Raw genomic sequence first — 19,601 nt, 5'->3', positions numbered from 1 at the left:
TTGGAGAAAAAAATGGTTGGAAAGCACAGCAATAAAGTAATTATATTCCTACATTTACTAAGATTGTGTAAGAGAGATTTTACAGATTTTCTGACCTTACATGTAACATGCTTTGTATTAAAAGTAATAAACCTGACTGAATCTCATAACTGCCACTTGATTTTAACCTTCTGGTTGCAATAAGGGGCTGCAAGCATTTTCAAGTTAAATTCTATCTTATATCCACTTTATGTGACAATTATTTAACTGATCTGTGATGATGAGATAGACTGCTGCGTTTGCTTTCACAGCTTGATACCAGTGTTCTAGATAAAGGGAATGTAGCAAGACTAAAATAAGGGGTTAAGAGACTTATTATACGTATTTGATTAAAAACCAGAATATTGAACAGCCTGATATGTTTTTATTAGAAGCCAATGACTGATTTTTTTATATATATATATTAGGGGTCGACAAATCTGTTTAAAATTTAGGAGCCAATTAGAATATTTAGGAGCCAGATATACTTTTAGGAGCCAGACAGTGGTATTTGCATATTGATATATGGAGAATAATCCATTTTATAAAGTTAGGAACCAGGGGTACAGTTCTAGGAGCCATTGGCTCCCTGGCTCCTGGGTTTGTCAAGCCCTGTAAATATATGTAGATAAAATAAAAATGTTTAGAATTTTAGCAGCCATGGCTAGCCAACTGAGAAAAAGAAGAGTCATTTGCAAACTGAAAGTGGAGAATTAATGGGGACACCTAAAAAAACAAAACATACTAGAGGTCAGCATTGTCCCTGATTTTAAGAATGGACACCCCTCTATCATATTGTAAGGATTTAGTAATTTGGGTGGGGGGTGCCCTTATGCCCCCCTTATGTCTGCCTGGTCAGATGCTAAAACCTGTGCTTATATTTCTTCAAATGAAACACGCTCTGTACAGCAACAAACTGTAACCAAGTGCATGTTTACATTGTCCAGCACTACGTAATCACTTCGTTCTTTCCTAATAAAGGCTAATAATTATCCCTCCTTGTGATCAATTAGTGTCTCAGTTATATTGATTGAATTTCCTACAGGTGTGCTCATGCTGACATTTTAGAGACGCCTGCTAACTGGAGTTGCAACATTTAAAGGGGCATGAGAGGATTTTCTTTCCCTTTTCCACTAATATAGCTCTTGGTGCTGTCCCTATTAACAACTGAGTATATATACACTGCAATATAACGTAAAGGGGATATGAAACACAACATTTTTCTTTTGTGATTCAGATAGAGCATACAATTTTAAACAATCTTCCAATTTACTTCTATTATCTAATTTAATTTGTTCTCTTGGTTTACTTTGTTGAAAAGCATACCTAGGTAGGATCAGAAACTCAGAGCTAGCTGCTGATTGGTCGATGCATATATACTCAGCTGCTCCTTCAATAAAGCATACTAAGAGAATGAAGCAAAATTAATTATAGAAGTAAATTGGAAACGTGTACAAACATGAATGCTCTATCCGAATCACAAAAGAAAAATGTTGTGCTTCATGTTCCTTTAAACACAATCATACATTTGATGCTAGCTTCAACAACATATACAGCTTTTCATTTACCCTTTAAAATACACAATTACTGTTTTTTTAATATGCATAATAGAAACATGCCTACTTATGATCCTTTTATTTTTAGAAAAGCTATTCACCTTACTTAAAGTGAATGTAAACTTTCATGAATTAGTGCCCAGTTATTAAAAACAGGGGCACTTTCATTCATGAAAGTTTACATTGCAACATATTTTTTACAAATACTTACACCTTTCCCTTCAGCAAAGCTGGATCGGCGGTCCCCCGCCCACAGCTCCTCTGTACTTACGTCACCAATGACAAAACCAGCTTCCTCCAATCATGGCTTCCCCCCAGAGCGTCCATCTCAGGAGGCCACGCCGTGATTGGAGGAAGCAGGTTTTGTCATTGCTGTGCTAAGTACAGCATGAGAAGTGGACAGGGGATTGCCGATCTGGCTTTGCTAAATAGAAAGGTATTTTTAAAAATATGCTGCAATGTAAAGAGGTGTCCCTGTTTTTAATAGTATTTTTAAAAACCGGGCACTAATTCATGAAAGTTTACATTCACTTTAATATTGAACTGGCACTGGCAAATTTATTAAGGGAAATACATACAGAAAGAGGAGAAGTCTGCCAGGAATGAACAACAGCTCAGGGGCTTGTTCCATGGCCTGGTCGCCACCTGGGAGTTGCTTCTTTTAGCCCAATTGTGCTTTTCACAGAGGAAAACAGTCTGATTTTATTAAAGGAACAGGCACACTGTATTTTATAATCCAGACAACATATACAAATATCATTAACAAGCACACTAATTTCATTTTAGGCACTCAAAACCAACCACAGACTTCTGATAACCACCAACTTTAAAGGGACAGTCTAATAAAAAATAAACGTTCATGATTCAGAAAGGGCATACAACTTTAAACAACTTTCCAATTTACTTTAATCATCAAATTTGCTTTGTTCTCTTGGTATTCTTTGTTGAAATATAAACCTAGGTAGACTCATATGCTAATTTCTAAGCCCTTGAAGGCTGCCTCTTATTTAAGTGCATTTAGGCAGTTTTTTACAGCTAGACAGCGCTAGTTCATGTGTGCCATAAAGATAACATTGTGCTCACTCCCATGGAGTTAGTTATTAGTCAGCACTGATTGGCTGAAATGCAAGTCTGTCAAAAGAACTGAAATAAGGGGGCAGTCAGCAGAGGCTTAGATACAAGGTAATCACATAGGTAAAAAGTGTGTTAATAATATATAACTGTGTAGGTTATGCAAAACTGGGGAATGGGTAATAAAGGGGTTTATTATCTTTTTAAACAATACAAATTATGTAATAGACTGTCAATTTAATGTTTTCTTCACCTTTCTGTTTTTTTCTGCTCGTTGTCACATTTTAGCCCTTTCAGTGCTGTACAAACATAGAATGCTCTTTGTAGTCAAGCAAAAAATACCAGCTAACCAAGACAAAAATATAAATAAAAGGTGCAAGCAATGACACGTGGATAGTGCCAGAGCTGGCAATTGTTTTCCATTTTATCAAGGCAACAATTTCCTGTTTCTGTACATGCAGACACTGCTTGGGAATAGTGGCACCGTGCCAGGCGATAACAGATACCAGTATTCATTTAGTTTTGAAAGAGAATGTATTTCAGAGCTGTTAAGATACTCAGTTATTCCCCCACAGGAAGATGAGATGGAATCTTAACCACATGCCAAGCTTTGCCTGCCCCTCTTGCATAGCCCCCCAAGTAGCTGACTATCTCCGGCTGTCATAAATCTACCTTCCGCTCACGCACCCTGCCTGAGGGAGGGAGTCAAAATTGCAAGAGCACGGGGAAGGCTTTGTCAGCTCCAGATATGTGGCTTCAGGCTAAGCTAATTTCTTTGTGTACTGTTAACCCTTTTCAAGTCTAGAGAACTCATGCTTAAAGGAATATTAAACAGCGCTGCTTTAGCAAAAACAAATATGTTAAATCAAAGTGAATACAAAACGAAACATATTTTGTAAAAAAAAGCAGCAAATAACTAACTTGTTTTCTTGCAAAATTAGCACTTAGAAATTCTCAGTGTAGCCCCTGCCCCCAGTGTGATAAAAGCACAGCAGAGAATTTTAAAAACCTATGTTTTATTCTGTCAGTTCTGGGCATGAGCAAATCTGACTCCCTGATATCTAGTCTATTCACTAGCCTAGAAGTTTTATGACATCAGGCTGAGATAAAACTTCCTGCAAAGGCCTCCTCCTCCTTGCAGGGCTGTGACAGGAAGCACAAATGTAGTGTCAAAAAAGAAGTAAAAATTTAAAAAAATCAATTTAAATAGATCAATAATACACACTGCAATTGCTTCTATTGCATATAAGCAACTGCTTAGTGCTTTTTATTACAACATTGAAACAGACTGTTTAACATCCCTTTAAATAGGAAAAACAAATTAGCACTTGATTGATTGGTTATTTTTTTGTATAATTATCTTTTTTGTTTTGGAACACATTACTGAATCTTACACAATCTATAAATCTTAATATAGACCCCATCTTGTAGAACTGTGCGTGTAGAAAAATGGGGACTTTGATTATTAAAAGGAATAGTCTAGTCAAAATTAAACTTTTAAGCAACTTTCTAATTTACTCCTATTATCAATTTTCTTTGTTCTCTTGGTAATCTTTATTTGAATGTAAGCTTAGAAACCGGCCCATTTTTGGTTCGGCACCTGGGTAGCGCTTGCTGATTGGTGGCTACATTTAGACACCAATTAGAAAGTGCAACCCAGGTACTGAACCAAAAATGGGCCAGCTCCTATGCTTTTTCAAATAAAGATACCAAGAGAACGAAGAAAAATTGATAATAGGAGTAAATTAGAAAGTTTCTTAAAATTGCCTATCTGAATCATGAAAGTATTATTTTGACTAGGCTATTCCTTTAAATATGAACACAGCTGTAAAAGATTTTTGTAGAGAAGGTAACTGCTGACTAAAATTGTCGAGGATGCATGGAATAGTCTCATGTTAGGGGTGGCAGCTGGACAAACAGCAAATTACATATGGCATAAAATGTGGCAGGTGCGCTTAATTCGTCACTGCATTTATCAAATGTCTTTGCATATATATATTCATATATTGTGTGTAAATATATAAATCCCCAAATCTAGAATTCCAAAATCCAAACTTATTCTGAAATCCAAAATATGTATTTACAAGTATTAAAAATTATATAAAAAAAACTACCTTTAGGTTACATGTATAAACTGTGACATATAAATATTGCCTAAATAACATAAAGGTTTTTTTTTTTTATCTAAAAACAAACACACACACACACACATATATATATATATATATATATATATATATATATATATATACAGGGAGTGCAGAATTATTAGGCAAGTTGTATTTTTGAGGATTAATTTTATTATTGAACAACAACCATGTTCTCAATGAACCCAAAAAACTCATTAATATCAAAGCTGAATAGTTTTGGAAGTAGTTTTTAGTTTGTTTTTAGTCATAGCTATTTTAGGGGGATATCTATGTGTGCAGGTGACTATTACTGTGCATAATTATTAGGCAACTTAACAAAAAACAAATATATACCCATTTCAATTATTTATTTTTACCAGTGAAATCAATATAACATCTCAACATTCACAAATATACATTTCTGACATTCAAAAACAAAACAAAAACAAATCAGTGACGAATATAGCCACCTTTCTTTGCAAGGACACTCAAAAGCCTGCCATCCATGGATTCTGTCAGTGTTTTGATCTGTTCACCATCAACATTGCGTGCAGCAGCAACCACAGCCTCCCAGACACTGTTCAGAGAGGTGTACTGTTTTCCCTCCTTGTAAATCTCACATTTGATGATGGACCACAGGTTCTCAATGGGGTTCAGATCAGGTGAACAAGGAGGCCATGTCATTAGATTTTCTTCTTTTATACCCTTTCTTACCAGCCACGCTGTGGAGTACTTGGACGTGTGTGATGGAGCATTGTCCTGCATGAAAATCATGTTTTTCTTGAAGGATGCAGACTTCTTCCTGTACCACTGCTTGAAGAAGGTGTCTTCCAGAAACTGGCAGTAGGACTGGGAGTTGAGCTTGACTCCATCCTCAACCCGAAAAGGCCCCACAAGCTCATCTTTGATGATACCAGCCCAAACCAGTACTCCACCTCCACCTTGCTGGCGTCTGAGTCGGACTAGAGCTCTCTGCCCTTTACCAATCCAGCCACGGGCCCATCCATCTGGCCCATCAAGACTCACTCTCATTTCATCAGTCCATAAAACCTTAGAAAAATCAGTCTTGAGATATTTCTTGGCCCAGTCTTGATGTTTCAGCTTGTGTGTCTTGTTCAGTGGTGGTCGTCTTTCAGCCTTTCTTACCTTGGCCATGTCTCTGAGTATTGCACACCTTGTGCTTTTGGGCACTCCAGTGATGTTGCAGCTCTGAAATATGGCCAAACTGGTGGCAAGTGGCATCTTGGCAGCTGCACGCTTGACTTTTCTCAGTTCATGGGCAGTTATTTTGCGCCTTGGTTTTTCCACACGCTTCTTGCGACCCTGTTGACTATTTTGAATGAAACGCTTGATTGTTCGATGATCACGCTTCAGAAGCTTTGCAATTTTAAGAGTGCTGCATCCCTCTGCAAGATATCTCACTATTTTTGACTTTTCTGAGCCTGTCAAGTCCTTCTTTTGACCCATTTTGCCAAAGGAAAGGAAGTTGCCTAATAATTATGCACACCTGATATAGGGTGTTGATGTCATTAGACCACACCCCTTCTCATTACAGAGATGCACATCACCTAATATGCTTAATTGGTAGTAGGCTTTCGAGCCTATAAAGCTTGGAGTAAGACAACATGCATAAAGAGGATGATGTGGTCAAAATACTCATTTGCCTAATAATTCTGCACTCCCTGTATATATATATATATATATATATATATATATATATACTAGAAGGGGGTGAGAGAGCGCAAACAGAGATCTAAGTGTAGATTAAACACCTGGTAAGCCCCATGTATTTTTTACAAACTACTCACAAGATAGTAGGTGAGAATAAGCACATAGGTAAAGTTGTATCCTTGAGCAGCGTCCAATGAAGAAAACAGCTTCTGTGGTTATAAGCTTTTTATTAATGTTTCAAACAAGCACTAGCTTTGTATATATTAGCAAGCCGGCTACAGCAGGTGGAACCTATAAATCGAGAACACACCTTGCCTAGCCGTATGGCAATGCAATTTTAATACAATGTAAGCTAGTCAAGTATAAAATACATAAAACATATAAACCCCTTAGCTATATTGTTGCTGCAAAACACTGCTAGCTAACAAAGCTTCACAGGAGATTATGTTTAAAAACTGTTAAAACTCTATATTATATACTACTCTACAATAAACAATATAACATTCTGAACATAACTATGACATTCTATACTGCAGAACAGCTTTAAACATTGCAGCAAAAAAACGTCTGTGATTTTTAAAATGTGGTAATACAGCATTTAGCCATATGTGTCTTTTCAAGTCTTTTTTTTTTTTTTTTTAAAGGAAAAAAAAAATAAATTGTCAAATGGCCCCTACAGGAGTCAGATAATCCCACCCTGTCAGACAAAGAAAAACAACCTTATTTGTTTGCCAAACACTGATCCATTAAAAAGCTTTAGGCTCTCCCACCTTTTTTTTTACTGGTAACAACCGTTATTTATTATTTTTATGCCAGAATCAACGGCAGAAGATCCGGACTTGCCCACGCGAGAGAGCTTTTTATCTAGTTATACACAACAACCACATTTACCGTCTTCCTTCAGTAATCTGGCGAACAAACATGCCCAGCTCCATTCCACATGGAAACTGGGATCTATAGCCAGACTTTACTCCTCCAACACATTTGCTCGCTTTGTCTGTCTCCTACCCAAACATACTTTATTCATCTATTCCTCTAACTTCTCTGGAAGACATCCAGGCCACACAGAGGTTGGAAGGTTTTCCTGGAGTTATGCTGGACAGGAACCATGCAATCCCAACAACCCTGCGTGTCTGCGTCTACAGTCTTCTTCGTGATGGGAAGGGTTAGCCAAAGTACAATTCCTTTCACTCTTGCTCCCACAACACTGTTATGCTTAAAGGGACATTGAACACTAAATAAATGCTAGATAGAATGATGCATTTACAGATTAGTCTGAGAATAACATGTAGACGTATTTTTTTAAAGTTTCTTTAGCTGTTTAAAGATTGACAAAATAAGTGTAAAGTTTTAGGGGGGGGCGATTTATTATTGGCCGAATTGGGCCAATTTACCCTTTTTTGCTGTGAGCCTTTAGGCTACAGCGTATCATGTCCGCCAGACTTTAATAAATTGACCCCTTAGCGTCTATAAAATAATGGGAGCTGCCATGTTGTAACTTAGGTTACCTTCTCTGCTGTGGCCAATTAGAGACAGTTATAAACAGGTTACTGAAGTGTGCAGTCAATGGCTGTGTGGAATATAACAGTGTTCTGAACTTCCATATTGAATAGGAACTGAAAAGCTCACAATTTCAGAATGGAATTACAGTAAAATGAGACAAAATAAATTAAAGTATATTGCAGAGTTTTATTTATATATATGATTTATCATTTTATATTACCATCTCAAAGTGTTAAATGTCCCTTTAATGTTCTCCTGATGCACATGCAAATTTTAAATCTCTTTATTTGCCCATTGTCATTTTTTCATAGAAATAGAATTTAAATTATATATATATATATATATATATATATATATAAAATTTATTTTTATTACCATTTTTCAACCAAGTACACGATTCATAAATACAGCCATGAGATGACAAAATACATATGAATTAACCAAACTTTATAGGTTGTGTATAATTCGAGCACGTTTTCATTTTAAAAAGCTGCTGTAGTGGCAATGTACTCTTGAAGTGACATTAAACTAATTGTTTTTGGATATTCATACTATGAATCAGCAATAAAACACTGCACTGCAAAATATATGCATAAACATAATATATGAATTTAAAACGGACATTTTGATAGCATGATTTGTTTTGAGTTGATGCCCAGGGATACACCCCTTAAAATCCTCTTGTGTATTTTCAGGGCAAAATTAATCATCCTTGCAGGCGGAAAGGTTTGCAAGTAGTGAATCTGTCCGCCTGAAGTCGCTGCTTGCGAAGTTGAATCATAGAACAAAATTTAATATTGCACATGAGGTTTCTTGTGCATTGTAGCCCCCTGCTCCTACGCAACCAATTGAGCTAGAGCAGGGCATGTCAATCACCCCGAATGAGCAAGTGTATTGGTGATTAATCTTGTCACCTCTGAGGTGGTGGAAAGGAAAAAGAATCGTTTTCTGCATCTTAAATATTTGTCCGCATGCTCGCTCATACAAACCTGGCTTTCACAGGAGCGCTACTATTTTACTTTCAACTTGTAGTATGGAAGTAAAAATGGGAGAGCTATGGATTGCGTTCTAGAGATGTAAGCGCACCACAGTACTACCATTTTTACACTCCACTTGTAATCTAGACCTTTGTGAGGAATTCAATTTTGTGTTTAAATCCTTTTTAAATAGGAAAATCAGACTTAAAGGGACATTGCACACTCGATTTTTCTTTGCATAAATGTTTTGTAGATGATCCATTTATATAACCCATCTGGGTGTGATTTTGTAAAAATGTATAGTTTTGCTTGTTTTTAAATAACATTGTGCTGATTTTCAGACTCCTAACCAAGCCCCAAATTTGTTAGATGTATACTGATGTCTGCAGACTTCAGATTGCTTCTGTTTGTATAATATGTCTTTTCATATGCAGGGGGGGGGGGGTTTGCTCTCATCCCCTTTTAGTGGGTGTCCCGGCCTAACCTCATTGACAGTGTTAAATTGGGACTTCTAGGTAAGTTTTTAAAAGGTTTTATACTGGATTGTTATATCAATATTTGTGCATATTCTTCTTTATAATAGTGTCTATTACATGTAGTTAAATGAAAATTGGTGTATACTGTCCCTTTAAATTTAAGTTGGAATTCTTAGGAAAATTAATTCTCTCAGTGACAGTTATGGTCCCCAAACTTCTCTCTTTCATTCAGCCTCATCAGTTCCACTCTTGAAGAGCATAGGTAACAGATAAAGTTTACAAAGAAAACAAGAAGCAGACAAAAAATGAAGATAATAATAAAAAAATGTATGAGAAAAAGAATGACAAGAAACAGAAATAACAAAGGCCCCCTTGTATCAAGATGCTGTCTGTGTGCTTATATTTTATTGGTAAAGCTCTGCTGGGAATGTGGAAGGGCAGCTTAATTGTATTACCTTGTGAACTTCTCCGCTATCAGAAAGGCTCATAAAGCAAGACGAATGATCTGACAGCGCACTGGGATAGGCAGATTCCACGCACCAGCAGAGCTTATCCACAAACCCTCCTTTCTCTGTATTCGCTCACATATATTTAGCTGACTGATAGAGTCCTGTTACATGTTGGCTTGTAAAGACCCAGGGCCCTTCAGGCACCAAGGGAGTGAACCATCTTGTACCAGGTTTTTAATCTTTTGGTTGCATGAAGAGCAGATATACGTTGCGTGCACAAGCATATATACTTATAGAAGATTTCAGAGTTATTTAAAAAATGCTAGAATAACCTTCTTGCCGAAGAGGCTTGGACAATAAGAAAACAGGCATAATGTGATTCTGTTAAATGAGAATATTCTCCTTTATATAAAGACAAGATGTGCCTTTTAATTATAAATAGCATGTCCTTTTGCATCCCCAGAGATAATCTTGTTTATTACCTATAATAACACAGGTTTGCTAAACTTTTTCACAATGAAAGACTAACAACAGAAAGGACATGCCTTAAAGGGTCAGTAAGCACCTTAAGATTTATATACAAAAACATTTGAGGATTTTCTAATTCTCAGAACTTGTAATACACCTTATGTCTTCTCAAGGCTAACCCTGCTACACATCTTATCTTAACTGGCTTTAACTGATAACAACTGCAAAACAATGCACTTTATATTAACATTATGCCAATGGATAGCCTTGTTATCGCATACTAAAGCCCAGATTGACTCCTCCGAATAAGGTAAATGGTGTGTAGAATTTGCCTACTGAAAAACAACTGCAGTAAAAGGTATGTTATGGATATGTTATTTTATAGCAACATAACAGACATGTCTTCCAATTACAGCATGTTTATTACCCCTTTAAATACCTTTCTTTGCTTGAAATAGGATCTCACACAAAAATGTGTTTTTAAAAATCTGAGCGAGTGAATTACATTTCATAAATGCTGTAACCCGTGCAGTATTTACATAACATTTCTGCAGTCAATTAAAAACTTTGTTCTACAGGTTGGGGAAATCAGATAAATGTATATGCTGTATGTTGAATGTCATGATGTATTTAGCATCAAACCTTTCACTTTGCAGTATATATATATAGTTTTTATATTTTTATTTATAGTAACTGCATTGTTTACCTTTTTAAGCACTTACACCTACCATGTTCTATCCAATAAGCAGTGAAGGGGGCAAAATAAACAAATTGTGTTTGTTCACATTGGCAGATACCCTGACAAATGAGTGTGCATACATGCGCTGTCACAGGCAGAATTAGAAGCTACTGTACTGTGCCCTGGAAGCCCTGTTACAACAGTTTTTACGTTATATGCACACACTCAGATATGTTTTTATATATATATATATATATAGTATATTTTTAAGAGAAGATGAAGACCCTGAAGCACATTAGACTGTGTGCCCCCATCCTTGTAAATTATAAACCACCCACTCAAGTTTCAGCTGAGGCAATTAAAACTTTGAAACATTCTTTCAATATCAAGTTATATTAATAGTTAAAGTGAATGTAAATTTAGATGATAAAGTGCCCGTTAAAAACAGGGGCACTTTAATTCATCAAAATTTACATTTCACTCGTGGTGTCAAAATACTTACCTTTTAATCTTGACAGCCGCTCCAGCATTCCCCCGGTCGTCGCAAGCCTCTTCCTAGGTCAGAAATTACGAATTGGTCATGCTCCAATCACGGCTTCCCCACTGGGGGAATCAGTGTCTGATTCAACGCTGTAATTGGAGGAAGCCGGATTTCTCATTTTAGACCCGGGAAGAAGCTTTGCGACGGGTGGGGGAAGTGATGCAGCGGCTATCAAGATTAAAAGGTATTTTCACAACACGAGTGAAATGTAAATTTTGATGAATTAAAGTGCCCCTGTTTTTAATCAGATTTTTTTTAAAAATGGGCACTTTATCATCTAAATTTACATTCACTTTAAGGTACATTAAAAGTGGGCAAAATAAATAATGAACGTACATTGCAAAATGTCTTACATCTGGAATGAAACTGAGTTTACTTATAAGATCTCAGTAATGCAATGCTTCAGCTTTTTTATGCTACAGAATTGCATTACTGTATTGCTGGTAGTGCAGCCCCATAGAGAGTCAAATCTGGTACAAGCAAATACAACAGTGATTGGATCTACATCTGTCTATCGCTTGCCCAGAGCTGTTTTTCTGCATTACCTATCTGTGAAGTGGGAGGTATCTCGATGCTGAGGGAGGCCCTGTTTCCGTCTCTGGCTTGAGGAGTTACTAGACGAAGGGATATGAGCTTCCATGGCCCCTGGATTTCTAACCACAGCAGCTGCCACTTCTTGCCTGGCACGGAGTAGATCTATAGAGATAGGAAATTAGAAGAAACAGTTTAATACAGAATATATAGTAACCTGCACCAGCAGTCAGCAGACGTCATTAGCACAACAATCCTATATCAACCCCATCTGCTTCATTCTTCCTATTTGCCTAAAGTCTATAAAGCATTTCACACCTATACCTGTCTGTTCCTCTCGCTCATTTTCACCCTCTCTCTCCATCCCTTGCACTTTTTGGCCCGCCTGGCTATCACTCTTTTTAGAAGTGTTGCTAGTTCTGCTTTTTATCCAACTCTCTCCCTCTCTGTTCGCCACAATCAAAACCACATGCTTTATTGCCATAAAGCTGGAACACGGAGTCACTAATGTAAACGTAAGCAATATATTAAGGGGGTTTGAGAGGGAGGGGCAGTGAGGTGAACTATGTTCCACTCCCTAAGAGATAAAAAAGATATTAAAGCAGAACCCTAAAGGGACATGAAACATGTTTTTTTCTTTCATGATTTAGAGAGAAAATGAAATTTTAAACAACCAATTTACTCTTAGTATTTTTTGTTGAAAAGCATACCCAGGTAGGTTTAGGAGCTGCCGATTGGTGGCTGCACATGTATGGCTCATGTTATTGGCTCAACAGTGCACATTGCTGTTTCTTCAACAAAGGATGCCAAGGGAAAGAAGCAAATTACATAACAGAAGTAAATTGCAAAGTTGTTTAAAATTGAATGCTTAGGGGCTGATTTAACAATGTGAGGACGCTGTTGGCATTTATCATTGCAGAAGCATTTCTAGTGAAAAGCTTGTTCAATGCAGCCCCCTGCAGATTTGCGGCCAATGGGGGTGTCAATCAATCCGATCTTGCTGATTGCAGTCCGCCGCCTCAGAGGTGGTGGACGAGTTAAAGGGACACTGAACCCAAATTTTTTCTTTCGTGGTTCAGATAGAGCATGCAATTTTAAGCAACTTTCTAATTTACTCCTATTATCAATTTTTCTTCGTTCTCTTGCTATCTTTATTTGAAAAAGAAGGCATCTAAGCTTTTTTTTTTTTGTTCAGGACTCTGGACAGCACTTTTTTACTGTTGGATCAATTTAGCCACAAATCAGCGAGAACAACCCAGGTTGTTCACCAAAAATGGGCCGGCATATAAACTTACATTCTTCAAACAAAGTTACCAAGAGAATGAAGAAAATTTGATAATAGGAGTAAATTAGAAAGTTACTTAAAATTTCATGCTCTATCTGAATCACGACAGAAAACATTTGGGTTCAGTGTCCCTTTAAGGAGCAGCGGTCTTAAGACTGCAGCTTCTTAACTCCTGTTTCCGGCAAGCCTAAAGGCTCACACGAGGACAACTGCATTCGGCGGTTAATAAATCGCCCCCTCTATCAGAATCATGAAATATTTGGGGGGTTTCATAACCCTTTAGTGTAGCTTGCAAGAAATACATAAACAAACAGTACTGTTCAGCATAAACAGGATCTGCAGATTTGCTAGACAGAAAGGATGTGGGTCAGATGCTTAAAGGGACAGTCTACCTCCACCCCTTACAGAAGCACAATACTTGTTTAGGACATTACAATCTATTCTTTCTTTATTGTATCCACACAAAAAAGTATAGTGAAAGCTTTGAAAAACTAATATTTATGTGTTTGTTTTTTTAATCCATGCTTTACTCTTCCACCAACAGAAATGTGGGGCTTGTCCTTAGCCAGTAACAGGCTGATTATAGTGCAAATATCAGTTCCAAAATCAGTTTAAATTGTTGAAATTTAAAGGGATATGAAACCTAAAAATGTTCTTTTGTGGTTCTTTTAAAAAGAATTCCAATTTACTTCAATTATCAAATTTGCTTAGTCCCCATGTTATTTTTTTGTTGAAGAGATACCTAGGTAGGTTTCGGGAGCATAACATGGCAGGAAAGAGCGCTGCCATCTAGTGCTTTTGCAAATGGATACCATTCCTGCAAAACTGCTGCCAAAAATGGGCAGGATCCTAAGCGTACGCCCTGCTTTTCAACAAAAGAGAACAAAGAAATATCGATAATACAAGAAAATTTAGAAAGTTGTTGAAAATTGCATGATCTTGGGTTTCATATCCCTTTAACCACTCCATTAAAGGAACACTAAACCCATTTTTTTTCTTTCATGATTTAGAAAGAGCATGCAATTTTAAACATCTTTCTAATTTACTTCTATTATCTAATTTACTTCATTATCTTGATATCCTTTGCTGAAAAGCATATCTAGATAGGCTCAGAAGCAGCTGATTGGTGGCTTCACATAGATGCCTCATGCGATTGGTCCACCCATGTGGATTGCTATTTTTTAAACAAAGGATATCTAAAAAATGAAGCAAATTAGATAATAGAAGTAAATTGGAATGTTGTTTAAAATTGCATTCTCTACTTGAATCATGAAAGAACATTTTTGGGTTTAGTGTTTCTTTAAATAAATAATATATATATATATATATACACACACAGCATATATACACAAATTTCTTCATGCAAAATTTATCATAAACAATAAAGACAAATGTGTGGAAAATTCTAAAAAGACGGCATTACAAATAAATGCAAGACCTTTGTTTTGTAACCATATTGATAACAGGAATATCTGGTGAAATGTGATATATATTGTAGCCCTAATTTACTACAGTACAAATAGGTTTTATAGCCTTTCTAGGTTGATGCTTGAGGGAGGACATTAAATTGGGCTGTGTCTGGCTTTTACAAATCCAGGTTTCATGGGATCTGGGTTACTGAGTCCTCTCAATTGAATGTTTTGCAGGCTGAGAGGTGCACAGTGTAGATTAGATATGGCATCTCAGCCTGAGGGTGGCTTCCCAGTTGCTAGGTTTGGCAGAGCCAGGGGGTGTTACACTGTGTCAGAGATGTCAGTTTGTTAAATACAAAACAGAATGATAGGAGTTGATGAGAACCCATAAGAGACTTGCAAAGTCTTATATTTTGTAAGTGTATAGGGACATTAAGCTGAAAATGTTCTCTTATGTATACAGTAGAGGAAACATTATACAGTTTCATGATAAAGTGCACATTAAAGGGATATGAAACCCACATTTCATGTGTCTTGATTCAGATAGAGCAAGCAATTTTAAGCAACTTTTTAATTTACTACTATTAGCAATTTTTCATTGTTCTCTTGGTATCTTTATTTAAAAATGCGGGAATGTAAGCTTAGGAGCTGGCCTTTTTTGGTTCAGCATCCTGGGTAGGGCTTGTTAAATCGTGGGTAATACACATATTAAAAGGGAAACTGTAGTGCAAATATTACACGTGGTAGCTTCCTGCTAACACTGCAGTCCCTGAGCGGATTACAGTCGGTAATTGGCTGGGTTATGAGACTGTAGCGTCTGACTGGTTGTTTACAGCTCCGTACCAGCAGTCACATGAACAATTGAAGACTACTGAAAAGTGTTTTCTGATAAACTATAACACCAGTGTTAAAGTTTCTCAAAGAAAGTTATTTGTGGTGTTGTATGCAGTGCAAAGCAACTAGAAAACCAATCAGGTTTTCTAATAGATTTCTAGTGGATATGAAATTTCTAAAATTTGAAAACCCCACAAAAAGCCATTTGAAGCACTTCCACAGCTCTTCTAATGTATTAGAATATATCCCATTTCTTCTCAAAAGGACCTTATATACTAGATCTCTCTGCATAAATGTTTTGTAGATAATCCATTTATAAAGTCTATGGGGCATATTTACTAAGCTCCATATGGAGCTTGAAGCCCCGTGTTTCTGGCGAGTCTAAAGACCGCTGCTCCATAACCTGTCCGCTTGCTTTGAGCAGGCGGACAGACATCGCCACAATTCAACCCGATCGAGTACGATCGTGTTGATTGACACCCCCCCCTGCTGTCGGCCGCGAATCTGCAGGGGGCAGCGTTGCACCAGCAGCTCACAAGAGCTGCTGGTGCAATGCTGAATACGGAGAGCGTATTGGTCTCCGCATTCAGCGAGGTCTGTTGGACCTGATCCGCACTGTTGGATCAGGTCCAACAGACCTTTGTTAAATAGGCCCCTATAGGTTTTTGTGTTGTTGTTTTTTTAAAGTATAGTTTTGCTTATTTTTAAATAACATTGCGCTGATTTTCAGACTCTTAACCAAGCCCCAAAGTTTTAGGAGAATACTGATGTCTGTGTAAAGAGGAAGGGGAAAGGGTCTGCTTTTTCCCACTTGCAGTGGGAGTTCCAGCAAACCTATTCAACAAAGCTTCTAAGTAAGCTGGAAGCTTCTAAGTAAGTTTTTAAAAGGTTTTATACTGGATTTTTAGATCAGTATCTGTGCATATTCTTCTTTATAGTAGTGTCTATTACATGCAGTTATATGAAAATTAGTGTATACTGCCCCTTTAAAAAGAGATTGTACTAAATTATGTTTAGTTAACATTGTTTTTGTTATATACTTGCATTATTTATTTTGTCCTGATACCATGTCAAAACCTAGGTTTTCCTTATCTAATCTCTTCTGCTGAGACGATTAGGAACAAATAAAGTGAGCAAACTTGAAAAAAAAATATTGTAGTCATTTGATGAGTGATGTGAAGATGCAATTTTATTTTTATATTTTGTTAAAATGTGCAGTTTAGCCAATTTAGGCATCAGAGTTAGACAAGAAAGAGTAAAGCAAAATTACTGAAATTATAAACAAGATAAGGAAACTGACCTAAAAAAAAAATGGACATATTCACTAAAATGTGGTGAGACTTATGCTTTAGTGAATAAACTTTACTGAACAACATATGAAATTAGAGGTATTTTAAAGGGACATTCCGGTCAAAATCTAAATGCACATATCTAATTACATCTTCAATAGAAACATATTTGTAATATACATGTATTGGCAAAAATGCTTTTAGTAAAAGTTATGACTGTTTTAGTGCTAGCATTTTTCTCTGCACGTGCATGTGAAGCACAACTATGTATTCTCAGTTCACTAGCATTTTAAACACTACAGTTGCTCAGAGAGTCAGTAGGGCTTGTATCTCAGCAATTAACAAATTGAGTCATGACGAGATGATTCAAGCATTTTACGCTTTCTGAGCAAGTGCTGTGTTTAAAATGCTGGTGCACGGTGCATACGTAAATACACTTTTGTAACAGCTATAGCTTTTATTAGAAGCAGTTTTGCTAATAAATGTATATTTAAAAAATGCTTCTATTCAAAGCTGAAATGCATCCATGTGGATTTTAATTTAGGCTGGAATGTCCCTTTAATATACAACTTTCTACATTCTTAGTAAATAGTGGTCACTGAGAAATAAAGAGAACAGATGATTTATATTTTAAATCTGCTTATAATGTGAACCTAACAAAAATGATCTAAAACTATTAATGAAGAAAAAAAAAAAAGAACTGTTCTGCTATCTTGACAGGGTGAAATATTGAAGGAGGAAAAATAACAGGCCTCCAGACAGCACAATTAATCATTTAACATTTCTTTAAAAATAACCAAAAACAAAACAATGCACCATGTTTATCTGTGGATCCGAATATGATGCCTCTATCTATTTATATTACATAAGAATGTATCTTTAAAGGGATATGATATTAAAAACTGAAATACAGATGAGTGCATGACAGTGCATGAATAGCGTTATTGCACAATGCGCATGGAGCATATGAAGATATCTCTGTTCAACCACATACACTCAGAAACTGCACTCTATCCATAGACCTGGTGGTGATAGAGTGCACATCTTTGGAAATTGTTAAATCTGCTTTGTTGCTAAAGCGATACACACCACTGTCTGTTCTCTGAGCAAGGCTGGAGTTTGAGTGCTGGTACATATGATATATTTGTAAAAATAAATGTATAAATTCATGTGTGTGTGTGTTAGTGTATATATGTGTGTGTTGGTGTATATATGTGTGTGTGTGTATATATTTGTGTATATATGTGTGTGTGTGTGTGTGTGTGTGCATGTGACACTGTGGGGGATATTTATCAAGCCGTCAACCGCAAATACGCTGGAATTCCGCAGCGTAATTGTGGCAAGCTTGATTCGACCTAGTTATCAAAGCCAACAGACAGGCACAATTTGAAATTTGTGACGTAACATACGATCCGCCGGTCTCAATCAGAAAAAGATCGATGCTTATGTCATTACAGATGTTCTGAATACACATTCAGCACTTTTTGACACTTTTTCAAAGTTATCAAATAGTTAACCGGTAGGCTCGCGGCTATTCCGGCCCAGCGTACCTGGTTTTCAATCTGCCACCCTGGAGGCCGCGGATGCCATAGGAATCAATGGGAGTCTGAAAGCAGCGAAAGCTTATGTTCGATGCTGCCAAATATCACATTGATTTATATGGTAGAAAACCAGTTATGTTTACACCTAACACCCTAACATAAGCCCCGAGTCTTAACACCCTTAATCTGCTGCCCCCGACATCGCCGCAACCTAAATAAAGTTATTAACCCCTATCCCGCCGCCACTAAATAAATGTATTAACCCCTAAACCCCTGGCCTCCCACATCACTACCATTAACTAAACCTATTAACCCCTAAACCGCCAGCCACCCACATCGCCATAAACTAAATTAAGCTATTAAAAACCTAACAACCTGCTAACTTTACATTAAAATTACCACTATATTAAACTATTAATTAACCTACCCTAATTATTATAATACAATTGCATTAAACTAGCAATTAAATTAACTACATTACATATTAAAAAACCCTAACCCTACTCAAATTATTTAACTCTACTATTAAAAATGACTAAATTACAAAAATAAATTAACTCTAATAAGTTAAAAAACAAACAAACACTAAGTTACAAAAAAAACACTAAGTTACAAAAAACAAACAAACCACATTATCAAAAATAAAAACGAATTACACCTAATCTAATATCCCTATCAAAATAAAAAAGCCCCCCCCAAAATAAAAAAAAACCCTAGCCTACAATAAACTACCAATGACCCTTAAAAGGGCCTTTTGCGGGGCATTGCCCCAAAGAAATCAGCTCTTTTACCTGAAAAACAAAATACAAACACCCCCCCCAACAGTTAAACCGACCACCCAACCCCCCCCAAATAAAAAGCTTATCTAAAAAACCTAAGCTCCCCATTGCCCTGAAAAGGGCATTTGTATGGGCATTGCCCTTAAAAGGGCATTTAGCTCTTTTACCTGTCCAGAACCTACTCTAAAAATAAAACCCACCCAAAAAACCCTTAAATAAACACTAACCCCGACAATCCACTTACAGTTTTGAAATTCCGCTTGAAGGATCCATCCAGCTGGCAAGAAGTCTTCATCCGGGCGGCCTCTTCCATCTTCATCCATGCGGCCTCTTCTATCTTCATCCATTCGGCGCGGAGCGGGTCCATCCTGAAGAAACCCGGCGCGGTGCTC

At 36.8% G+C, this 19,601-nt stretch overlaps 1 protein-coding gene across 8 annotated transcripts in view; it reads right to left on the bottom strand.

Annotated features, from left to right (window-relative positions):
- Positions 1–19,601, bottom strand: part of SAMD11 (sterile alpha motif domain containing 11) — a 393,689-nt gene that overhangs the window by 43,031 nt on the left and 331,057 nt on the right. For all 8 annotated transcript variants that reach the window (XM_053690450.1, XM_053690449.1, XM_053690447.1 and 5 more), the window contains one exon: positions 12,084–12,234. In XM_053690450.1, coding sequence (XP_053546425.1) covers positions 12,084–12,234 — 151 coding nt within the window. The remainder of the gene's footprint in view (positions 1–12,083; positions 12,235–19,601) is intronic.

The sequence above is a fragment of the Bombina bombina genome, chromosome 8 (genome assembly GCF_027579735.1).
Source record: "Bombina bombina isolate aBomBom1 chromosome 8, aBomBom1.pri, whole genome shotgun sequence".
Lineage (NCBI taxonomy): Eukaryota > Metazoa > Chordata > Amphibia > Anura > Bombinatoridae > Bombina > Bombina bombina.
The sequence above is the reverse complement of the archived record's forward strand: the minus strand, read 5'-3'. Positions and strand labels throughout refer to the sequence as shown.